Genomic DNA, 23,251 nt, shown 5'->3' on the forward strand with positions numbered 1-23,251 from the left:
CTTGAGGGTTTATTTTATTGTCCTTTTGCCCCCAGTTTGGGTCTCCAAGAAAGGCTAGAGGGCTAGCTGTAACAACTCATGGGGAGAGACAGTGTGATGTCAAGCGGGGTAAAGGCCCTCGGGCCCCATAGCAGAGTGCTGGGCTCACCAAATAATTGCGGAGGGGGCATAATCTAGAGGGTTTTTCACCGCGGAGACCCGGGGATATTTTGGAGATGCAGAACCCTGAGACGGGGGGCTTGGCTGGGGGAGAGAAGGGGATGAGCGCCGGGAATCCCCCGGAACAGCCGTGACTGGGAATGTCCCGGGCGGGGCGCCCCACCGTGTGCCCCACGCACCCCCCGCGCCCCGTGCCCCGGCCCCTGCCCGCGGGGGCGTGGCCCTGAGCGGGGGCGGAGCCGCGCTGGGGGCGTGGCCGTGGGCGGGGCCTGCTCGGGGCGGGGCCGGGGCGCGGCGCGGAGCGGGAGGCGGCGGCGGGGCCGCGGTGAGTGCGGGGGCCGGGCCGGGGGCGCCCGGGGGTCCCGCGGGGCCGGCGGGGCGCGGGGGCGCTCCGGGGAGTTGGGTGGCAGGGTGCTTCGGGGGGAGCTGCCGGTGTTTGGGGTGTTGTGGGGCCGGGCCCCCCGGGGCCGATTTGGGGGGGTCCGGGGGCTGGGGGCGCAGCGGCGGCCCTGGAGCTCCGTGCGGTGCTTTGGGGATGTTTCGGGGCACTTCGGGACGGTCCTGCGAATGCAGAGGCCCAGGGGCTCAATGGGATAGTTCAGGGAGTCGCGGGGCACTTTTGGGGTGCTTCAGGGGCGAGCTATTGGGCAGTGCAGGCCTAGGCGCGCCGTGGGACATTTTGGGGGTGTTTTGGAGCACTTTGGGGGTGGTTTAGGAGCACTTTAGGGGCGGTGTGGTGCAGCAGAGGCCCAAGAGCGCCGTGAAGCATTTTAGGGGTATCATGGGGAACTTTGGGGATGGTTTAGGGCAGCGTGGGAGAGCTGTAGTGCAGTGGGGCCCACGGACACCATGGGGCATTTCAGGGTGCCGTGGGGTTGGGATGGGTGGCAGCACCGTGGGTCAGACTTGGCGCTCTGGGGCTCAATGGGGCAGCGGAAGGTGGGTGGGAGGGCGGGAGGGGGGCGCTGGGTGAGCAAGGGGGGCAGCAGCATCACTGAGGGAACCTCAGGATGCCGGGGGCCTGGAGAGGGACACAGCCGGGCATGGGTGGTGTCCGTCCCACATGTGCTGGCTATGTGGGGAGGGATAGGGGCTGACTCTCGTTCCCCCTTCTCGGGGGTGGCCCTGAGATGCCGTCGAGGCACGGGGGTCCCCGGGGGCCCAGAATCCCCACAGCAGCTCAGGATGTGGGTCTGGCCGAGCAGGGACCGAGTGTTCCCTTGCCATTTAGGGGTCGGAACGGTGGGATCCCGCAGCGCTGTGCTCCGGCCGGAGTGGCTGGAGGTGACGCCACCCCAGTTGGTGACTGGTTTTACTGGTGGCTGGAGGTCGGGCTGGGCACTCCCTCCCTCCGCGGGCGGCGGTGGGACCCTCTCGGCAGGCCGGGGGGCTGGGGGGACGGAGAAGATAAAGTCTGTTCCCACCGCCTGCCTGGCGGGGCCCCAGAAGTGGCCGTGTCCCCTCCAAGCTGTGCAGGGACCCGCTGTTCCCAGGGCTGTCCGTCCCCTTGACCTGCGCATCCTGGGGGAGTTTCGCTGGGGTGGGGTACTGTGCCTTGGCTGGCTGGGCTGGGGGGCCATTAGATGTCCCTTTGGTGTTCCTGATCCCTGATTCCTGTTCCTCTGGCAGCAGCAGGTCCCCAATGGCGGGCTCTTGTCCTCACCACACTTCCCGGGTTGACCGCAGCCCACCCTGGGTGCCAGGAGCAGCGCACCCGCCGCCGGGCTCCCCTGCCACCCTCAGTGCCACGCTGGCACCACCTGCCTTGGCTCTGCCGGCTAGGGGACTTGGGGGGGAGGGGGCAGCGGGGAGCACGAGGGACCTTGCTGCCGTTCAGCCCCCTGACCCCCTCCTCTTCCTCCTCCCCGCTTCAGGGGCCGGCGGAGCCCTATTCACGGTGCGGGGGCCCGAGAGGACCGGACGGATGGGCAGCGGCTGGCGAGGTGAGCGGAGCTGTTGAGGGGGGTCACCCACCTGCCCACCCAAGGCTGTCACGAGCACGGTGTGAGGTCACGGTGCCTGGGGACGGCACGTGCCGGTGGGGGTGACGGTGGCGGGGGGGGGGGGGGTTGGCTCGCCGGCATCTCTGCCCTGCTCGCCCCTCCCCGGGCGCTGGCAGGCGGATTGATTTCAGGTGACAGCTCGGCGGGCGAGACCGTGCGGGCAGCGCCCCCCCCACCCCCGCCCGCGCCCTGTGCCAGCCGCAGCCATGTGCGAGATGCGATGAGGCAGCAGGGGATGGATCCGGCCCGTCGGCCGGCTCCCGTCACGCGGGCGTATGGCGTGGGTTGGGGCAGGGGGAGTCACAGCAGAGACCGGCAGAGCCCCCCCAGCTGGAGGGGGCGGGAACAAGCCTCCGTGTGTTGGGGCTGGGAAAGAGCCTGGTGCCCACCTGGCAGCTTCCCCGTTGGTGGCCCTCTCCAGGGAACCTTGTGCCCCAGTATGGATGGTTGGAAGTGGAAAGCAGGCTCTGTGGGGTCACTGCTGAGAGGTGGGGGCTGTGGGGCAGAAGAGGTGGCTGACCCTGGTGTGTGGGGCTGTCCCCTGCCCTCCATGATGTCCGTGGGGCAGACAGGCGGGCAGGCTGCCTGTGAGCCAGCTCTCTGCAGACCTCTCGGGATTCGCCTCCAGTCCTGGCACATTTCCCGTGGCAGGGTCACGCCAGGGCACGGCAGAGGCAGGACTGCATCGCCACTGCCCTACTGTGCCACCAGCACCCCACAGCCTCTGGCAGCCCCAGGCTGCTCCACTGGGGTGCTGAGGCCAGCTTGGGGGTTGCTAATACTGCTTCCCCCAACTAATCCTGGTTTTATTCTGGTTCATTTGGCATCTCCTGCCCTTGGGCCAACCTTCACTTTTAAGACTGGGGATGGTGTTTTGGTGGAGGCCTGGGGATGCCCCCATGCCCACCTGGGTGGGTGGTGGGGAACTGTAGTCAGTGCCCATGGCTCTGATGTCCTGTCTCCCTTGCCTGCAGGCTGCCCACGTGCCCCTGCCCGCCGGGGGCCCCCCCGCCATGGCCATTGTGCAGACACTGCCAGTGCCCCTTGAGGCTGTTGCTGAGGGGGCTGCACAGCTCCGCACCACCGCCCGCTCACCCCCTGCTGCCATGGGCAGCGTGGGCAGCCTCCTGCCCGTCCGGCCTCGCCACGACTGCGCAAGTGATGAGGACCCCTCCACTGCCTCCTTCTGCAAGCAGGAGGGGCTACTCCGAGCCACTCCTGAGGAGCCCCGTGTGTCTGTGCCCGGTGTCACCCACTCCTATGCCAATGGGGGCTTCTGTGGCGACTGGCTTGATGCCTCCTCTCCTGCCAGCCCCTGTAGCGACTCAGATGATCTCCGTGATGACCAAGCACCAAGTGATCACCTTCGGGGGCCGCCCCCCAAGCTTGTACCAGTGTCTGGCAAGCTGGAAGAGGTGAGGGGGGCAGCAGCAGGGTGGGTGGGTGTGTGCTATAGTCTTGACTTTTCACCCTGTGCCACACTGGGACTGTTGGCTCAGATGTGTGAAATGAGGTGTCCCTTATGGTGTCCCTGGGGAAGTGGCAATCCCTATGCTCTTAATGTCCCCTCCATCATGCCAAGGGTGTCTGGGGAGCTCACCTGGACACCCATGGAAAGGCGATGAAGTGGGTGGTGACTGGCCTCTGTCTCCTTTGGGGTGTGAAGAGCTGGGGGCACCCACTGTAACGTTCCTAGGCAGCCCTTTTTGGGGCTAATGGGACCTCCCCATCCCCTCCCTCTTCCCTCTTTTCCTGGCAGAATGTGGAGAAGACCCTGATACGCCCCATGGCCTTCAAGCCAGTGGTATCCAAGCTTCGGAATGCCCAGCCAGGCACACGTCTAGGGCTCTCAGAGAGCCAGGTGAGCCTCACCCACTTGCTGGGTGCTGAGAAGCCTGGCTCTCTGAGCTGCCGTGCCAGCACCCTCTCGGACTCGGGGCGCAACTCCCTCTCCAGCCTGCCCACTTACAGCACGGGCTGCAGCCAGCACCCAGAGATGGGTGCCCTGCCGACCACCCCCCATGGACCCCTTGACCCTCCGGGGGGCTGCCGCCCCTCCAACTCGGACAGCGGGCGCTCCTCCTCCAGCAAGAGCACGGGCTCGCTGAGTGGCCGGGGCCGGCCCTCCTCAGAGAGTGGCTCCTGCGGGCGCTCTCCGCTGCCTTGTGAAGAAGCCATGCTGGTGCGGGAGCTGGAGGACAAGCTGCGAGAGAGGGAGGCTGAGCTGCGGCTCCTGCGTGGCAGCCTGGATGAGAATGAGGTGGCCATCTGCCAGGTATGTCCCTGGTGTCCTCGTGTCTTGTACCCATCCCCCTCCCTGGAGACAGGTGTCGACATAACCCCTGGTTGGGACTAGGGACCCACTTTGAGTGCCCATTACAGACCCTTGCAGAGGGATACATTTTCCTGTGGGTTTGGGTATGTGGGTTTTTCCCACCAGCTGGGTAGTCCTATGTAGTCCATGGCGGAGCCTTGTATGGCCCATGGGACCATACAGACTGGAGTGCCTTATCTTGGGATGCCCTTTTTTGAATGAACCTGGGACCTGTGGCTTCTTCCTGCTTGTGATGGAGCTGGAGGAGCCCTATAGGCTATGGGGGTGCTAATGTGGGGGCCCATCATGCAGAAGGATAGGGGAGAAACATGGAGGTGTGTATCGCCACATTTCACACTTCCTGGACCCTTCCTCCGTTTTGGGGAGATGCGCTGCCCCCTCCCTGTGATGCTGATCTTGGAGATGGCAGGTGAAGTGGGAGGGTACCGTGCTGTCCTCCCAGCACCTGTGCATCCCCTGGCCCAGGTGTTTGAGGAGAAGCAGCGTCGGTGTGAGCAGGAGCTGGAGGGGCTGCGGCAGCGCTGTGCGGCCCAGGCGCGGCAGGCGGCCCATGCAGCACATCGGGGGCAGCAGGTCCTGCAGCTCCAGGTGCTGCAGTTGCAGCAGGAGAAGAAGCAGCTGCAGGAGGACTTGACCCAGCTGCTGCAGGAGCATGAACTGCTGGAGCGTCGCTGTGCCTCCTTCCAGCGGGAGCGCACTGAGTTGGCACCCCGGCTGGAGGAGACCAAGTGGGAGGTGAGTCACCCAGCAGCACCAAGCAGGGGGCGCAGGCTGTTGGCTGGAGGGTCCTGACCGCCGCCTGAACCCCATCATCCCCATAGGTGTGCCAGAAGTCAGGGGAGATCTCTCTGCTGAAGCAGCAGCTGAAAGAAGCACAGGCAGAGCTGGCGCAGCGGGGTGCCGAGCTGCTGGGGCTGCGCGCTCAGCTGCGGGAGGCACGGGCGCAGCTGCAGGCGGGCGAGCGGCGGGCGCAGGGGCTGCAGGAGGCCGCCCGCCTCAAGGCGCTGGAGCTGGAGGTCTGTGCCAATGAACTGCAGCGCCGTAAGAGCGAGGCCGACCTCTTCCGCGCCAAGGCCGGCCGGCTCGAGCAGGAGGTGGTGGGGCTGCGGGAAGCTGCCCGTGGGCGATGCCCACCGGGCACTGGTGAAGGGTGCCCCCCACCTGGTGAAGGATGCCCCCCAGGCAGCGAGGAGCCCCGGGGCAGTGTGGGGCTGCGGCGGCAGCTGGAGCGGCTGCGGGCGGAGGTGGCCCTGGAGCGGCGGCGTGGGCAGGAGCAGCGGGATGCCTTCGAGCAGGAACGCGGCACGTGGCAGGGCGAGAAGGAGCGGGTCATCCGCTACCAGAAGCAGCTGCAATACAGCTACATCCAGATGTACCGGCGCAACCGGCGGCTCGAGCAGCGGCTCCAGCATCTCCGGCTTCAGGGCGAGGACCCCCTGCCCGAGCCCTGTGACCCACCTGACCCGCCCTTTGAGGAGATAACAGCCACCGAGATCTGAGATGCTGCCTGCCCTTGCCCCATGCTTGGAGGGCTGAAGGGGCCTCCAGCCCCTGTGATTTTGGGAGCTGTGGGGCTGTGGGGGGGGCCCTGCTCTCCCCCAGCTCTGCAAACTGCAGCGACTGTGAAGGGGCAGGGGAGAACACAGGCACTGCCCGCTCCCCAGCATTGCGGTCTTGGGGCGAGGATGTATCGGTGCCCACAGTGGGAGGTGCCTGTGAGATGTGGGGTCAGGTGGGTGCTGAATCCTGGCCTTGGGGCCGTCCGGAACTGGTTTCTGCTGATCCTCTTAGCTCCTGGGGATTAGCAGCACTGGCTTCAGCCAGGGTCACCTTGGGCAGGAGGAGGGCTGACTTGTCTCCTCCCTCTCATCCCTGCTGGCACTGTCACCCAGTCACTTGGCGTGTGTCCTGTCTCTGCCCATGCCAGCCTCCCTCATGCCCCTTTGTGTGTTTGTCAGGGAATTAATTTCTGTGCCATTTTAAATAACTCTATTTTTATAGGACCTACCAAAACATATCACCCTCTCCCAGCTCACACCTCACCAGTCCATGCCACCTCACCCCTGCCACAGGGCAGCTTGCCTTCAGTGCCTTTCCCATGCTCTCGCCCCCCAGCATCCCTCTGTCTCCCCCCCAGAAAAGCCCATGCCTCTGTGATGCCCAGCCTGCCAGGGGAGAGGGGCGTGGTGCTCCATGTGCCAGCTGGGGAAACCCTGGGGACACCCCAGGGGATGGGCAGAGGTGAGGGGCCCCACTGGGCACCCGGGGGGGGTCAAACCAAAGGAAAAATCTGGATGTGCCCAGCTGTGGCTTGGTCACCCCTGGCTCCAGGGGGGGATTTTTGTACTTTATTTCAGTCATGTCTCGTTCCCAGAGCCTGGCTCATCAATGTACCACCCAGAAACAGCAATTAAAAACAAGCCCCTGGCTGTTGTTTTTTCAGGACTCTGTCTGCATGTCCAGAATAGGGTCAGGGACCACCTGTCCTTCCCCTGTGCTGCCAGTGCTGCCCTCCCTTGGGTCCTGCAGCAGGCAGCTACTCCATGCCCTTGGGGCAGGTCTGGCTCTCACCCTCTGGCTGCACTGAGACCAACCACAGCTCAGTGCAGGAATGAGCCATCTGGCTCCTCTGGAACACAGCATGGCTCCTCGAATAGGGGCTGCAGCATCACTCCGGTGGTGGTCCAGGCACCCGCACCACCAGCTCCATGGGCTCCTTGGCTTTGTTGCGGTAGGCCTGGCGGATGATGTCCACAGCCCTCTGGTGCGTGACATTCTGCAGGCTCTCCCCGTCCACCGACACCAGCTCCTGCCCAGCCTGAGTCCAGAAGGGAAGGCCGCAGGGTGAAGTGCAGCTACTTTTGGACTGCCAGGGGACTGCCAGCAACCCAGTGGCAGCAGGGGATGGGAGTGTCTGGATGTGTGCCCACCCCCTGGCATGTGCTGGGACCCCCATACCTTGAGGATGCCACTGAGGAAGGCAGCTCCACCAGGGAAGATCTTCTCAATTTTCACCATTGGCTGCGCCCTTGACTCAATACCACCAGAGATGCTGATCCCTGCAAGGGAGCCATGAGACCCTTACACCTGGGTAGGCTGGGACCCCCACCCACTCCCAAGCATGGCACCACCTTTCCCTGGCGAACTATTTTTGGTAGGTCCTACAGAGATGAGGGACTGGGGCAGGGACAGCTCTTCCCCCCCATTCTCATTTTGGAGGAATGTTGTGGGGTTTCCCCCTTGCCAAGGGGGTGCCACCCATCCCACTGATGCTGGTGCCAGAAGGGTCCTCACCCCACCCTTAGAGTCCCACCCATGTGCCACCCACCCATGTGCCACCCACCCAGCGAGTGCTTCAGCTTGGAGAGGGTGACGGTGAGCAGATGATACTCTTCCTCCTCCTCTTCCTCCCTGCCAGCATCTTCAGGGCCATTGGCTGCCCCAGCCCTTGCCTCATGCCCTGGCCCCCCAAAGAGAGGGGCAAGAGGAGGCCGTGCCCGCTGGGGCTTCCCCAGCACTTCGGCTTCTCTGTTGGGCGCTGTCCTGGGGGGTTCCTTGCGCCAGGTGGCCCGAGGGCTGCGAGAGTGCCCATGGCCCTTGCCAGGGGGTGGCTCAGCCAGCAGCCAGTTTGGGGGCTGAGGGCCAAGGGTGGGCAGGGGCCGGCTGGCGGAGGCATAGGCATCCACTGGCACGTCAGGGAGTGGGGTGTAGGTGCGGGGGTGAGGCCGGCGGGGGCTCGGGGAGGCTCTTGGACGGGCTGGGCTCGCCTGCTGCTCCCCCGCTTCCTCCGGCTCTGGGGTCCCTGCTGGCTTCAGCAGGAATCCGCCCCGATAGTCTGCAATGAGAGGGGCTCAGGGATCTTCCCAGGGACCCACATGAGTACCCCACAGCCCTGGTCTAGGGCTTCCAGATCTTCCTCATCTAGAGACCCCTAGAAACCCCAGTTGTCTGCAATCACTCCATGTCCTCCTCCCCAAGAACCCCAGCACTCAAGATCCACAGATTGTGCTGCTCCCAGTCTTCCCAACAGCCAGGGATGCCAGATGCCTTCTTCCATGGGAGCCCCTGCACTCAGGTATCCCGTCTCCCTTTCTCCTCCCCCGAACTCCCTCCCCCCTGTCCTCACTGTGCAGCCCGGTGTCCAGGCAGACCCTACAGGTGGCACTTACCAGGCACTGGTGTGATGAGGTGTCTCTTGGGGGGGACGTCATGGTGGGCCGGGCGGAGGGCAGGTGAGCGCACTGCAGTCAGGGAGAACCCCCAGTCACCTCCTGAGCTGCAACCACCCTTGACCACTACCTGCCCCCAGTCAAGGTCTCTGGGGGGCTGGGATCTACCTGAGCGGCTCTTTAGGGCATCAAAGGCTTCCAGCTCCAGTGGCATCACCATGCTATCAAACCTGCCCAGGTCTGTGGGGGCCACCACGCTCCTGCCAAGGCAAAAACGTGAGGACAGGTTGTAGACCCGATTTGTCTGCGGTGGAGTGTGATCAGGGCTGAGGTTCATGTGTGAAGCTCCACTTCAATCACATCAGGATGGGTAATATTGGGGTTCCCAGATATTTCCTAGCAGCACTTGCCTCACGTCCCGTAGCAGCAGGACCTTCTCGGGCCGGTCCAGGATGGCCAGCAGTGGCCGCACCAAATCCTCCACACTGCCCTCGTGCAGGTACTGCGGGCACAGGAGGGGGATCAGTGGACTGACGCCCCCTCACCCGTTTCTTGGTTTACCTCCCAGAGTTAAGCATGGGCACAGAGTGCTCACCATGCCCCTAGGATGCAGGAGCTTTCCAGGGACGAGCCCAGGGTGGCAGCGCTGCCCTGCCTGTGCCCTGCCTGCATCCTGCCTGTGGTGCGTACCCGGGAGCAGTGGCGGAGCACGGCCGTCACCTCATCGGGGCTGAGGAGGCGTGCGGCAGTGTCCTGGATGTGCGGGAGCCGGGCCTCAGGGTCGCTGCCGTTGGGCTGCAGGGTGGCGATGCCCATGGGGCCCAGGATGCTGGCACGCCGGCTTTTCTCTGGAGAGGCACAACAAGGAGGGGTGGCCAGCGGGGCAAGGACTGCCTCAGCCTGCCCAGAGAGTTCCCCATCCCCCCTACCCCAGCAGCTCACTCCACAGCAGAGCGGGACAGACACAAGCAGCGCAGGGCCAGGCGCATGCAGAGCCTGCCCCCCTCCCCCCAGGCACACGGGCACCCCCGTTACCCCGCCTCAGGCTCCGGATGACAAACTTCTGCACAGCGCCTACTGCAAGGGAGATGGAGAGCGGTGAGTGCCCAGGGCAGACAGCAGCATTGCCACCCACTGTCGAAACTGCATGCTTGGGGAACCCCTCCCTCTGCTCCCTTCATGCCAGGGATGCCACAACAGGCCCATAGAAGGGGGAACAGTCCCAGGTCGAGTTGACTCCCTCTCTGCCCTGTCACCCAGGCTGATACCTCTGTCCCCGTCAGAGCGCCCTGGGGATTTGGAGCGTGCCCAGTGATCAGAGCCAGGGGTCTCCTGGCTTGGGGGGGCCCAGCTCTGGCTGGTGGCACGGCCCCCCTTGAAAAAGAGGTTGACAAGGGTCTTGGAGCGGTGCAATCCTGGGGTAGCCCCACGTGCCCCTTGTCCCTCTGGCTTTTCCTTCTTCCGCTTCTCCTCTGTGGACAGAGAGAAGGGGCTGTTGGAGTGGAGAGGTGAGGGGATGCCACCCCAAATCTTGTCTGGGGGCAAGGAACTTCGGGGGCTTGGAGGGGCTACTGGGAGACACTGACTGGAAGAGTTCTTCTGTGAGGTGCAGTGGATCACTAGGGGCCATGGGGCTGGGCTTTGGGGTGCCTGGCAAGGCCCAGGGACAGAGTTGGGGCTATAGGATGTCCAGGACAGGTGGCCAGGGGGCCATATGGGCTATAGGGTGCCAGGGTAGGGACCTAGATGTTTGCTGTAGGAAGCCCAGGAGTGGGGGCCAGGTATCCATGTGTGTCAGGGACTATAGGATGCTTGAGTGGGGGACAGGCCCCAGTGCCTACCGGCGACAGTGAGGTCACTCTGGGAGCGTGTAATGGGCTGCCGTGGCCGGCTCAGCGCCAGCAGAAGCGCCGTCTTGGGTGAGTGGGTGAAGGTGCGGCGTGGGTGGGTGCCGGGGGCCTCGCGGGTGCCCTGGCCTCGGATGGCCGTGTCCCGCAGCAGCTCGGGGGGCCGCACTGTGCGCCGTGTCTCTGGCAGCCCCTCAGTGGCTGGCTCGGTCTGCATGGCCCGCTCAGCACGTTCCCGCACCCAGCCCCGCCGTGGCCCATCCTCCGTGGAGATGGCCACATCCACGGTGCGGGCTGGGGGCACTGAGGCAGCTGCCCCCAGCCCATTCACCGCCCCTGGTGCTGGTCCTGAGGAGTAGGAGGAGATGGAGGAGCTGGTTTCCGAGGTCTGAGCCAGCTGTTGCAGCTGCCCGTTGGTCACTGCAAAGGCACAGCAGGGACACACTGTGACACACTGTGGGCCACCTAGAGGTCCATGTCCCTCCCAAAGACAGCAGACATGGGGAACCCGCAGGGCCATGAGGACCTGTGGACTACTGGCCATTGCATAGGGATCATGTCCTCTCCAAGAAAGTGGACATGTAGGATGCTGTGGTATCACAAGGACCACAAGACTGCTGGCCATGGCAGGGGGCTCTTCATGATTCCTCCAAGGATGGGGGACAGCTGGGACCTTGCAAGTCCATCAGGCCTGTGGGTATGCTAACAGTGGCACAGGGAGTTCCCTGCTCCCTCCAAGGCCTTAGGACCCAATGGTATGCAGACTTTCTCCCTCCCTACAGTGGTCAGACATCACACACATGGGAGTCTTAGCCCCACCGTGCCCCAGCCCAGCACCCCTGCCAGTACCCGCGCGGCACTGCCCTTACAGCGACTGAGCCAGCAGTACTCGGCCACCAACTCCTTGTAGGCAGGGAACCGGCCTGTCTCCTAGGCACAGGGGGAGAGGACAAGGGGGTCAGTGAGTGTTGGCTGCCCCGGCGAACTCGATCTGGTGCCAGCCATGAATAATGCATCCCCCCCTCCCACCCGCCTGAAACCCAACCAGCCAGCAGCTGCACCAGCCCCCGACACTGAGCTGAGCAGGGGCAGTGCCAATGAAGGGACATGCCAACCCCTGCCTCACTCGAGGGTCCATGGGGCAGAGCGTGGGTACCTTGATTGTGAGCATTATGTGGGTCTGCCCCTTGAGCACCTCCACTGCCTTGCTATGGCTTATGTCTTCAAACTTGACTCCATTGGCTGCAAGGACTTGGTCTCCCACCCGAATGCCGTTTTGCTCTGCCAGCCCTCCAGGGTCCACCCTAGGAAAGTAGGGGAGCAGGATGGGGCCAAGCCCTCGCTGGAGTCCTGCTCCTGCCCCACACCTCCACTTGGCTGGCCCCGTGGCTCAGCACCCATGGTGGTAATGCCCACAGTCTTCTGAGAGTGGGGGTGCTCAGCCAGAGAGGAGGGGCTGAGCCCCAGCATGGGCACAGCTGAGTTTGGGGTGTCAAAACCCCTTCATGCCCCAGGGGAGGCGTACTTGGAGACGTAGATGCCAAGGCCAAACTCTCTGCCACCGCGGATGTTGAAGCCCAGGCAGTAGTCATCAGAGGTGGTGTAGAGGTGGACGATGCGCCGCAGCCCGTCCTCGGAGCCACTCTCCGATGGTGTCGAGCCGCTTTTCTCTACTACCAGGCGCCTGTTCACCACATCCACCCTGGAGCATGAGTACAGTGTAAGTAGTCTCAGGGATTTGGCTCTTGTCCTCCAGCAGGATGGGACCATTGGTGGCACCCAGTGGAAGAGAGTGATGGGGATGGGGGATGTTTAGGATGGGGCTTGCACCCACCCTACCTGCTCCAGACCTTGCTATCCCATCCTGTATCCCACCTTGGTCTCTCCCCACCTTTGCCAGAGACTTCTGATGCCACTCCATCATGGGGGTCCCCCAGGGATCCTTCCTGTTGCCCAGAATCCCTCACCAACCTCCCCCAGCATGCCCTCCATGGGGTTGGGTTTTGGGGTGCTGGCACGGAAGATGCCCTGCTCACCACGCTGTCTTCTCCTTGGAGAACTTGATTCCTGGCACACGGCCCATCCGTCGGACCACCATGCGGAGGCGGTTGTTGCCAGTGAGGACCTTGACAGCGCTGCTCATCGTGATGTTCTCCAGACTCACACTGTTCACCTCTGTGATCTTGTCCCCAACACACAGCCCGGCCTGCTCTACAGGGGATACATAGCTCATCTGGGCGCCTGACCTGGTACTGATGCCCTTGTTTGCCATCCCCTCCCTCAATGTCTCCTCAACCTGATCTGAACCCCTTGGGAACAGAGGCAAGGGTGCTTGACAACTGCAGTGAGTGGCTTGTCACCTTGCTGCAGCTTGGGGATGGAGCTCAGAGTCATTGGCACAGGGCTGTCTGCTCCTGTGTCCTGCCATTCACCTTGGGCAGCCTGGAAATCTCATGGCCAAAAGCAGCAGGGAGCAAATGGTGGCCTTCCACCATGAAGGGTGGCATTGTTGCTGTGATCCCATGTCACTGGGAGCTCCTTGAGAGGGTCTTGCTGGCATGTGCCTCTTGTCCCTCACCCTGACCCTCTTACCGGCAGTGCTCCCCTCCTCCACTTTGCTGACAAAGATGCCCAACCCATGCTCGGAGCCACCACGGACGCTGAAGCCCAGTTTGCCGTCCACGCTCTTCTCCACTGTGATGGCATTGATGACATCACTCTCATTGCTGCTGGCTGTGGGGACAGGGGAGGAGATGAGTCACACACGCTGCATGTGTGCAATGGCAAGGGATGTCTCTCTCGCTGGGAACATCCCCAGGCCCAGGACAGCCCTCTCAGCCCCTAGACCCAGGGAATTCAGCCACTGGGGCCTCCTGGCCATGGGGGTGGGCAGGGGGCTGGGACACCCCACACACCTTCGATGGGGGCATTGATGAGGATGACGCGGCCCATGGGGGAGGCGGCACGGCTGCTCCGGGTGGTCCCATTGAGCAGGCGGCTCTGCTTGCTGAGGAGGTAGCGGGGAGCCAGGCTGGCTTCGCTGCTGGAGCTCCGTGACCGGCTGCCTGTCGTCATCCCCGACAGCACTGCGTCCCAGTCCTGGGCCATGGTGGTGCTGGACACGCTGGCGTCCTGGCGTCTGGCTCAGGGCTGGCTGCGTCCTCACAGGGCCAGGGCTGCCCGTCAGCCAGCGGGGGACATGGCATAGTCCAGAAGCTCATGCCCGGGCTTGGGCACCACTCTTTTTTAGCAGTGCAATGCTGGGGGCAGCTGGCCTGGGTACTCGCTGCTGGCAAGACAGGTCCCAGGCGCAGCAGCACAGCCTGGAGGGACAAGGAGCTTTGTGACCCCTCCTCCAGCTTGATCCCTTCCTGTCCTATACTGTCCCAAGGATCAAATTGTCACATTGCTCCTGGGTACTACCATGGGGTGTGGGCACAGGCTGCTCTGCCCTGGGGTAAGGATGCTGGGGTGAAAAGGAGCTCTCCCTCCCAGTGTAAATCTGGAACAAGGAATGTAAAGGGGCTTTACTTGACAGCACAAATCCGGAAAGGCTCCAAAGAGAGGACATGGGGACATCAGCTTTACGCTACAGAGCAGGACCTGATCCCTCTGGCTATTTCCCATCCTCCCTGGAGCTCCTCTGAATTCCCAACACCATGCGGCTAAAGATGGGTGCACCAGTCCCCAAGGCAGTTCCTGCGGGGATTTTCCAGGCGTGGGTGAAACGCCACCACAGTGCCCCCCCCACTTCATTCCCCGCTCGCCCCAGCCTGACCTCGATAAATAAGTGATGGCCCCGGCTCCGGGGACACGCCGGTATCCCCGCTGCTGCCAGCCCCCCACAGCGCCCACCCATTACTCCCCGCCAGCATCAGACGCGGGTGCCCCCTCCCCGAAGAGGCGTAGGGGACCCCCTACCGCCATCCCTCCCTTCCCCCCGCCCCGTGCCCTCCTCACCTGTCCCCATGGTGCCACCTGCGAAAGAGACACCTGGCAGCAGCGCGGGGGGGAAGGCGAGGCCGGGGGGCAGCACCGCCTCCTGCCCCCCCGGCCGCGGGGATTGGCTTTCCCTGTGGGACCGGAGAGGCCATCGGGCGCGGGAGCTGTCAATCGAGAGCGGCCGGGGCTGGCCTTGCAGCTGGCGGGGGGGGGGCAGTCTCCCGTGGGTGTCCCCCGCGAGGGGGCCCGGGGGCGCGACCCCCGGCGAGGCTGCGTGTGGCAAGGGATGTGGTGTCCCCCCTGACCTCGTCCCTTAGCGCAGAGCATCCCGGGAGCACACAGGGGAAACTGAGGCACGGTCAGGGGAGGAGGGGAGTCGCATCCCCCCGCTTCGCTCACTCCGGCGATGCGAGCCGGTATCCCCCCGTGTCCTCCTTCCCGGGGGGCATCGCCTCCAGCCCGGGCCGGCCGTGACCCCCCGGCGGGGCCCGGCGCCGCCAGCGCGAACCCGACACCGCGGCGGTTTCAGGTGATGCGCGGCGGCCGCGGAGACTGCGGGGGGGCTGCGGGCGGGCGGCGGGGGCGGGGGCCGCCGCGGGGGGGGCGCCCCGACAACGCCGGGGTGAGGGGCTGGGGGGGCACGGCCGGGGTGGGGACACGCACCCACATGCACACACACCCCATGCACCCACACGTCCACGGCATGCGTGTCCGTGCCCTTGCGCGCACTCACAGACACCCACGGAGCGCCGCACACGCGTGGACGCGGCCCCGCTCACACACGCGTGTCCCGGCACGCACCGCCCTACGCACGAGCCGGCGCCCACTCCCGCGGAGGCGCGGTCCCCGCGCGCTCCGGCGCAACAACCGCGACACGCGTGGACGCCAACGCGGCGCGTGCCAGCGCGGCGCTACGGACACGCGCGCGCGCGTGGCGCGGGCATCGAGACCGCGGGGACACGCGCGCGGCTGACACGGGGACGCGCGGAAACGCGCACGTGAACACCCACGTGCAAACACACGCGCACACGAGCACCCGAGCGAGCGGAAGCGCCGACGCGCGAGCACACGCGCGCGGTCACGGGCAGGCGCGTGCACGCCCACGGGCACGCCCACACGCGCGCGGGAGGGCCACGGGCGCCGCGTGTGGCTCGGCACGTACCGCTCCCCCCGCCGCCGGCCCCGGTCACGCGTGGTCCCCGCCGCCCCCCGCGCGCCGCCCTCCCCGGCCCGTCCCGCCCCGCCCGGCGCGGGGCCGCCCACCCGTGACGAGGCCGCACGTCAGCGCGCGCAGGGGCGGGAGTGGGGCGGTGGCGGCGGTGACGGCGGCGCGGGCGCGGCGGGCGCTGTCGCGGGAGCCGTGAGTGCGGGGGGTGCCCCGAGTCCCTATGCAGGGGGGGTCACGCGCGGCGGGAGGGATGCTGGGCGCGGGAAGGAAGGGAGCAGAGCCTCGCTTCTTGCGGGGCAGGGCGGGTGTGGAAATAGAGCCGTGCCGGGTGTGTCGGTGCCTTGCCGGGAGGGACATTCCTCCTTCCAGTGCCCTTCCTCACTCCGCTCTCCCGGTGCTGGCAGCAGCTGTGGCCCCTAAGTGGTGGGTCCCTGTCTCCTCTGTGACCGGGGTGCTCTGCGAGGGTGGGGGGTCCCCGATTTCTGGCGGCTGGTGTGGGCAAGGTCGGGGGTTTCTCTTTGGCGCATTGCAAGGTTCAGTCCCATTACAGGTCGCAGCACCCACAAACTGCCTCATGTGCTGGGCTCAGGAGTCGCTGCTGAGCTCCTTTACAAAGGAGCTGCTGTTCACCCCTTGTCCCCCAGGCTGGGGAAGCAGCAAAGCTGCTGCAGCAGGGATGTCGGGGGGGACACACAGGCACCACATCCCATATAACCCTTTCATCCCCTGCCCTGCCAGAAGATGCCACCGTCCTTGCCTGCCACCATCAACATCCGGGAGCCCCGATGGGACCAGAGCACCTTTCAGGGCCGGGCCAAGCACTTCTTCATGGTGACCGACCCCCGAAACCTTCTGCTCTCAGGGGCTACACTGGAGGAAGCCCGACGGGTGGTGGAGGACTACAGGTACCCACTGGGAGGATGGATGTACCCTTAGCACTGCTCCCAGGCAGGAGCCATTCCCGGGAGTGGGAATAGAAGTGATGCTGGCACCCCTGGCCAAAGCCCCCAAAACTGCCTGGCTGGTCCCTAAGGCATCTCCCAGCTGCTGCAAATGGTGTAGGGGACCAGTATGGCCACGTGTGCTGGCAGAGAGTCTTTCAACAGGTGTTACCCTTACCTGGCAGGGCAGGCACTGTGCACCCTGGGCTGACAGAGGACCAGCTTTGGCGGGCGAAGTACATCTATGACTCGGCTTTCCACCCTGACACGGGCGAGAAGATGATCCTTGTGGGACGCATGTCCGCTCAGGTCCCCATGAACATGACCATCACTGGTTGCATGTTGACCTTCTACAGGTACCTGTCCTCTCCTCACCTCAGGACCAAGAGGATGCCTGGAGGATCCTCCTGGCTCTGGGGTGAGGAGGGGACACGTGTCCCGTACCCCACTCATAATCGTGCTGTAGGAGCACGGGTGACATCCCCCAGTGTCTCCAGCACCCTCCTCTCTCTGGCAGGACCACACCAGCCGTGCTGTTCTGGCAGTGGGTCAACCAGTCCTTTAATGCTATTGTCAACTACACCAACCGCAGCGGAGATGCACCCATCACCCCCAGGTAAGCATCTCTCTGACCAGGTCATTGAGGCACCCCAAAACAGCAGGGGTGTGCCTTGAATAGCAGGGAACTGTGAGATGGGACAGTGGACACCTGGTGAAGGCAGAGATGGATGCCATTGGGGCTGTCAGGGTTAGTGGTAGAGCTGAGAGAGGAACTCAGATGTCCTGATGCTCTTGAAGGGCGTGTTCTTCCTTCCTTTGGAAGGGCATCTGGGATGGGGAGAGCCTGGCTTACTGGTGTCACTTCCTGCACTTTCAGCCAGCTGGGGACAGCTTATGTGAGTGCAACCACGGGGGCAGTTGTCACAGCACTGGGACTCAAATCTCTCACCAAGGTAAGCTGATCCTTGGCCATCACCACTGGGGGATGTGGACCCTCCCCATGGGATCTTCCTGAGCTCTGAGCTGAGCAGGGGATTCACCTGGAGTGGAGGAGAAAATGAAGAAAAGGGGTTTGCTGAGGTTGCAACAAGGCAGCTGCTCTCCCCAGTGATGGCTGTGGAGGTGGCCTGTCCCTCCAGCCTTGCTCTGGATGTCTCTCCAGACTTCTTCACCCCTCAGCCTCTGTCCAGGCCTGGCAGGGGACCTGGGTCCCCCCAGGCCCTTTGGTCTGTGCGGCTTTTACCAGCTGAGAGTTGCAGGGGAGGAAGGAACACTTTTCCCCCAGTGGGGCAGGGACACCCCAAGGTCTTGCAGGAAGATGGAGGCAGACCTGGGGACAGCCAGCTCTGCCCCCAGACCCTTTATGTGATGTTCTGCTTTTCCCCCCAGCACTTGCCAGCCATCATCGGCCGGTACGTGCCTTTTGCGGCCGTGGCAGCTGCCAACTGCATCAACATCCCGCTGATGAGGCAGAGGTGAGTCCCTGAAGTGGGACAGGCTTGCCTCAGGGTTTGTAGGCACTGGTTGGGAATGCAGGGACTTCCTTGCTGATCCTTAGCGTGGGGGGTTGGCTTGAAGGTACAAGCACCTGGTTGCAACCCAGGGGGTTATTGGTCCCTGTACAGCCCTGTTGAGCACTGCTGCCAAATGTGAATGTGGGTCCAGCTGACACTTCCTCTGATTTATTGTGTACCTAGTTGATGGGGTACAGAAGATGGCAGCTTCCCTTGGAGACGTGTCCCTGTCCTGTGTCCTGATCCCCTCACCATTGTGCCCTGTGGCCCCCTGACCCCCTCTGTCCCTGCAGAGAGCTCAAGCTGGGGATCCCTGTCACGGATGAGAATGGGAACCGCCTGGGCGAGTCCACAGCAGCAGCCCAGAAGGCCATTTTCCAGGTGGTGGTGTCCCGCATTGGCATGGCAGCGCCAGCCATGGGTGAGTGTCCCTTCCTCCACATGTGTTAGGAGATTGCAGCTGATCCCTGGCAGCCTGGGATGAGGTCCCACTGCTGGCAGGGTACTGTGAGCACTGGGAGCTCATCTCCTTCTTTCCTGTCTCAGCCATTCCGCCGGTGATCATGAACATGCTGGAGAAGAGAGCTTTCCTGAAGGTACCAGTGAACCTGGGATGGGCAGGTGGGCGTAGGGACACCCACCAAGCTTGGCACATTGTTGGCACCCCTCAGGGCTGGCATCCTGTTGGGGAATAGACATCTTCCTGCCCTGTCTACTGCACTAACACATCCTCTCCCTGTCCCTGGCAGCGGTACCCGTTCCTGAATGCTCCCCTGCAGGTCAGCCTGGTGGGACTCTGGTAAGTCCTCCTCCACCGATGGGCATCACTGCCCTGGGCAGATACCAAGCCCAAGTGTATGGGACAGTGCTGCTGGGAACTCTGGCAGTGGGGGGAGAGAACTGCCCCAAAGTTTCCTGGGGGGATGCCAGAGCTTGGCCAGGCTAGTTGCACCCCAGGCAGTTGGGATGGGATATGAGGTTCTGGGGCCAGGAGTTGTTTTGCTCCATCTTGGTGTCTCTCAAGCCTGCCATGGGCTCCTACTCAGCATTGCTGTTCCCCCACATCATCGTGGGACAGACTTTGCCCCTCCTCAGGAGCCAAATGCAGAGTCTGGAGCTTGGAGAGGGCATCTCCGTAGCCCTTTCCTGGCTGAGCACCCAGCTGCCTCATTGCTGCTCTGGGATCAGGCCATGGTGGGTGTGGGTGATTTATGCAGCCCAGCTTCACCTTTCCATATCTTTCCTTTGCAGTTTGGTGTTCGCCACCCCGTTGTGCTGCGCACTCTTCCCACAGAAAAGGTACAGACAGGGACTTTGCCTGCATGTGTGGCTCCTGTGTGGGATGGGGGTGCTCTCTGACTCCCAAGAGATTATTTTGCTTCTTTGAGCAGTCGGGGCTTAAACCTGTGCACACACATCTCTGTGCACAGGCAGCAGACCCAAAGGTCTCTGCTGGGCCATAGGGACAGCATCCATGGGGTGCAGCAGATAGTTTCCAACCTGAGGCCACTGGTGGGTGTACCCCTCCATTCTCTGTACCCATGTTTCCTCTACAGCTCAATGCCTGTGAGCAGCCTGGAGCCTGAAGTCCAAGATCAGATCCGGAAGAAAGATCCATGGCTGGAGACAGTCTACTTCAACAAAGGGCTCTGAGCAGGTCCTGGGGTGGCTGAGATGTGCCCCACGGAGCTGCTGGGCCAGCGCATTGCTGAGCTTCGCCCTGTGCATCCCCTTGGGGCTGCCGCCGCTTTCCCTTGGCCGTTGTGTGTCCATAGGTCCCAGGTGCTCAGCCCTGCTTCCCAGGGTGCCTGCAGCCACGCAGCACCATACCAAACCCTGTCCCTGTGCCCAGCTCAGCCCTGCTCTGGGGACCTCCTGGCTGGCACCCTGGTGCACTACTCCTCTCTGTGTGTGCCTGTAGCTCTGTGCATAGCACAGGGAAGTGCAGGCAGCAGCACCAGGGACCTTGTGAGCTGTGGTGGAGAGAAAAATAAAAGTGAGATGAGGAAGAAAATGGTGCTCCCCAGCTTTAGGAGGCAGCAAAGAATCAGCAATTGAAGGTAGAGTACCTCTGCAGGCACTTTACAGTGCCCAGCGGTTCAGCAGCTGGTACCTGGGGATGGCAGAGCAGCTTTTGGAGAGGAAAACTCCCCATACCCAAAATAGCTGGGGGTGAGCGATCAATTGCATGTAGTGGCTTGAACTCAGAGTGGGGAGCTCTCCCAGCCCAGGCCTGTGCTCTGCTCCCAGCTCACCTTCTGCTCTCCTCCAGGCTGCTCTGGGGATTTAATCTGGCTTTCTGCTGCTTCCATCCCCAGAGCAAATGGCACATTTTAATCCCAGTAGAGTCTTGGTTTTTATTCTCATTTTAATGTCATCTGCGTTCAGGGCTGGGCTTCCCCTGAGGGCTTACTGTACCCCCTCCTGGAGTGCTTGCTTTCAGGTGGACCTTCTCAAATAGCTTTAAGTGCACTGTGGTTTCCTCTAGATATTTTTGATATACATATAATGTACCTATATATACCAAACAATAAAGGCAGATTGTTTATACAAAACCAACAGCAAAGAGAAGTGTGCTGCTTGCTAATTTGTATATGGTGGAAAGGGACTGCTATTTGGGTGAGGATGGGAGCAGGAGAGAGGGGCAGGCTGGCTTTTGGGATGCCTCTGCACCCCCTGGGGCTGGGTTCTGCTCCCTGCTTTCCAGCCCACTGCCTTTGCAGCAGCTCTGGCTGGCCTGGCATGTGTTTAAGCTTATCCAGCTGTCAGGAGGGCTTTTTTTAGTACAGTCGGCTTTGGACCTTGCTGCTGTGCAGAGAGCTTTGCTAAGCTGCTGCCCTGGATGCTGCTGGTTTGGAGACACCAGAGCATCACCCTGGCTCTGCCCACACTCACACCCCCTCTTGCAGCCCGCTCACGGGACAATCCCAACCCTGCTCCTGTGCCTTCCCTGCAGGAATATTTATCCACAACTATCGGAGAGCACATTGGAGAGCACATCACTGCTGTTACAGGACCCTGGCAAGCCTGCAGGCAGCAGCTGCCTCCCCGTCAGCTTTCTGCCTGACAGGGCAGTCAGAAGGAGCAATGGATGTCCAGCCAGGGAGAGGAGGGATGGAGGCAGCCGTGCTCTGCAGTGCCCCATGCTGAAGGACGGAGGAGCAAGACCACTGCAAAGGCCAAGATGGGCAGATACAGCAGTGACGAGATAAGGGCCAGGCAGCCCAAAGCCACCCTGTGCCACAGCTTCCACAGCTGGCAGGGGCTGGCAGAGGCCAGGCTCGAGCTGCTTCCCTCAAGGGGCAGCCAGGAGAACACCTGCACCCAGCACCTGCCCAGGGTGGGGAAGTGAGTGGATTGGGACAGGCACATCAGGGATCTGTCCCCCTCCTTCTCCCGGCCCTGGAATATTGCAAATATCTCCCCTGAGCCAGCCATTGGCAGCTTATAAATAATGCAGCCCCTTGCCGTGCAATAAGGGCTTGTCAGTAGCTATTCTGCTCTCATAAATTAAAGATGAAAAGGTACAAGGCTCTTGCCAGAAAAATGAAGACAAATTTTTAATAGCTTGCCAAGACACAGGGAGATGGAGTGCTCAGGAAAAATGAATTACGTTTTTATTATGTGTTTTATTGTGGTATAATTGAACGGGATTATCTGAGAATACAATATATTTCCAGAGCAGTGTAAAGAAAACAAAAATAATGATGACACCTGCCTCCTCCCACACACACCACCCGGCTTTGCAGGGACACCCTCCTTGTGTAGTGGCTGGGAGCTGGCCCTGAGCTGCTGGAGGCCATGAGAGGCAGAGATGGAAATAGGAGGGACATGGGATCAGAGACACAGATGCTTGGGGTGGCTGGGTCTGGCTGCATGGGTCTGGCAGGGCTGAGTCTGGGCTCACCTCAAGAGCCCCCCAAGAGCTATGAGGCTGGGATACAGGGCAGTGTGGTGTGGCAGTACTCGGCCACACAGAGCCACTGAGTGTCTTTCATCTGTCACCTGCTTTCATTCCATCTCTGAGATCCCCTTTGGTCTGTCCCATACCTGCACAAGCTGGTACCACTAGGCAGAGCCATGAAAAACTTAGTACTGGAGTGTTGCAAGTCTGGGGTGCTCAGCTGCAGTGTCTGTTCTCTGGAGCCAGCAGTGGTGCAGATTCAGCCACTTCACTGCGCTAGGGGGAACCTGTCCCCGTGGATTCCCCTGACTAGGGAAGAGAAAATTCCCTTGGCCAGTGACTTTTGGGGGTTGACAAGCCCAAAAGGGACACTGCTGCCTCTGCAGGGGAGCCCAGAATGCAGCAGTGAATGCAGGGAGCAAGGATGCCCAGTCCCTTCCCGAGCTGGCTCATCACAGAGGTCAAGGGCCAGTCCAAGAAAAAGAGCAGCTGGATGTCCCCAGGGGTTCTGTGGGTGCTGGGCGGCGCTGGGCTGGGGACATCGATTGGTCCCTGGCATTTTTAATGAGCTGCCCGACCACATGCTTTAACCTTGCCCCATAATGAGGGCGAGCAGCAGCAATCCCTACCGCCTCAGCCGGCTCCCCCAGCCTTAATGAGCTAATCAATACTTGTTCTCAGCTTAATTTCCAGCTAATTGCTCTTTAATGACGCCTGGAAATGGGCAGCCTCTTGCAGGGGGGGAGCGGGCAGGCTCCCCCTCCCCAGTGCCCGTCCCCGGTGGCAGCGGGTGCCGGGGTGCTGGCAGCGGGTCACCTTCCCTGTCTGCGTCCCAGCCCTGCTGGCGCTTCTGGAGGCTGGGGAAAGGGTGGGTGGCAAAGGCGACAGCGGGCGCGGTGCTACTGAGCTGGCAGCACCCTCTGAAGCACCCACCCCGGGGCGGGGGGGCATGCAGCCCCGAGCACCAGGGCAGGCTGGACAGAGGATCCCACCATCACAGGAGGATGTGCCCAAGCCCCTCAGGACATTACACTGAGGTGGGGGCTCCCAGGCTCGGCTGATTGTGGGGCTTTTAGACTGCAGGAAGATAAGGGTGGTGGGCCTGAGGTGTCCATACATTACTCCAGGTTCTGCAGCCCCCAGGTACAGGGTCAGGGTCAGAGTCACCGCAAGGGGCCGGGGACAAGGCCAGCAGTGCCCTGGAGGTGGCAGCAGAGGCCCCGCAGCCGCCTGCCCGCACCGCCACCCGCAGCCCTGGGCCGGGGCAGC

The 23,251-nt window shown here is 62.7% G+C and overlaps 2 protein-coding genes across 10 annotated transcripts; one reads left to right on the plus strand and one right to left on the minus strand.

The window, feature by feature from the left end:
* The first annotated feature begins 447 nt into the window (after nucleotides 1-447).
* On the plus strand, nucleotides 448-20,633 carry LOC128810617 (sideroflexin-1-like). 7 transcript variants are annotated; one of them, XM_053983630.1, is made up of 14 exons: nucleotides 448-484; nucleotides 2,034-2,102; nucleotides 3,137-3,577; nucleotides 3,922-4,437; nucleotides 16,362-16,528; nucleotides 16,750-16,920; nucleotides 17,082-17,180; nucleotides 17,442-17,517; nucleotides 17,954-18,039; nucleotides 18,372-18,499; nucleotides 18,625-18,674; nucleotides 18,828-18,877; nucleotides 19,330-19,377; nucleotides 19,635-20,633. In XM_053983630.1, exons 3-14 carry the CDS (start codon nucleotides 3,176-3,178, stop codon nucleotides 19,729-19,731), a joined length of 1,890 nt encoding a protein of 629 aa, XP_053839605.1. In that variant the 5' UTR covers nucleotides 448-484; nucleotides 2,034-2,102; nucleotides 3,137-3,175; the 3' UTR covers nucleotides 19,732-20,633. The 7 variants fall into 7 exon arrangements, with proteins under 7 accessions (XP_053839605.1, XP_053839606.1, XP_053839607.1 ...); XM_053983632.1 differs by lacking the exons at nucleotides 448-484; nucleotides 2,034-2,102; nucleotides 3,137-3,577; nucleotides 3,922-4,437 and adding an exon at nucleotides 14,749-14,984; XM_053983633.1 differs by lacking the exons at nucleotides 448-484; nucleotides 2,034-2,102; nucleotides 3,137-3,577; nucleotides 3,922-4,437 and adding an exon at nucleotides 14,749-14,984 and having other exon boundaries at nucleotides 16,365-16,528.
* Nucleotides 6,920-14,818, minus strand: PDZD7 (PDZ domain containing 7). 3 transcript variants are annotated; one of them, XM_053983627.1, is made up of 17 exons: nucleotides 14,474-14,615; nucleotides 13,429-13,836; nucleotides 13,106-13,246; nucleotides 12,550-12,724; nucleotides 12,039-12,215; nucleotides 11,670-11,817; nucleotides 11,383-11,443; nucleotides 10,508-10,933; nucleotides 9,935-10,138; nucleotides 9,702-9,743; nucleotides 9,357-9,514; nucleotides 9,077-9,168; nucleotides 8,835-8,926; nucleotides 8,667-8,738; nucleotides 7,841-8,332; nucleotides 7,456-7,556; nucleotides 6,920-7,315 (listed from the first exon to the last, which is right to left on the minus strand). In XM_053983627.1, the coding sequence occupies exons 2-17, from the start codon at nucleotides 13,619-13,621 to the stop codon at nucleotides 7,166-7,168; spliced, it is 2,724 nt and encodes a 907-aa protein (XP_053839602.1). In that variant the 5' UTR covers nucleotides 13,622-13,836; nucleotides 14,474-14,615; the 3' UTR covers nucleotides 6,920-7,165. The 3 variants fall into 3 exon arrangements, with proteins under 3 accessions (XP_053839602.1, XP_053839603.1, XP_053839604.1); XM_053983628.1 differs by lacking the exon at nucleotides 9,702-9,743 and having other exon boundaries at nucleotides 14,474-14,818; XM_053983629.1 differs by lacking the exons at nucleotides 13,429-13,836; nucleotides 14,474-14,615 and having other exon boundaries at nucleotides 12,550-12,719; nucleotides 13,106-13,242.
* Nucleotides 20,634-23,251: the final 2,618 nt, after the last annotated feature.

The sequence above is a fragment of the Vidua macroura genome, chromosome 8 (assembly GCF_024509145.1).
Source record: "Vidua macroura isolate BioBank_ID:100142 chromosome 8, ASM2450914v1, whole genome shotgun sequence".
Classification (NCBI taxonomy): domain Eukaryota; kingdom Metazoa; phylum Chordata; class Aves; order Passeriformes; family Viduidae; genus Vidua; species Vidua macroura.

Excerpts from the sequence above, each read along its gene's own strand:
- LOC128810617 (XM_053983630.1), top strand. The coding sequence starts at position 3,176 with ATGGCCATTGTGCAGACACTGCCAGTGCCCCTTGAGGCTGTTGCTGAG. Across the intron at positions 4,438-16,361 it reads ATGAGGTGGCCATCTGCCAG|AAGATGCCACCGTCCTTGCC; the intron begins GTATGTCCCTGG and ends CTGCCCTGCCAG. Across the intron at positions 16,921-17,081 it reads TGCATGTTGACCTTCTACAG|GACCACACCAGCCGTGCTGT; the intron begins GTACCTGTCCTC and ends TCTCTCTGGCAG.
- PDZD7 (XM_053983627.1), bottom strand. The coding sequence starts at position 13,621 with ATGGCCCAGGACTGGGACGCAGTGCTGTCGGGGATGACGACAGGCAGC. Across the intron at positions 9,515-9,701 it reads CATCCGGAGCCTGAGGCGGG|AGAAAAGCCGGCGTGCCAGC; the intron begins GTAACGGGGGTG and ends GTGCCTCTCCAG. Across the intron at positions 9,169-9,356 it reads TGCTCCGCCACTGCTCCCGG|TACCTGCACGAGGGCAGTGT; the intron begins GTACGCACCACA and ends CTGTGCCCGCAG.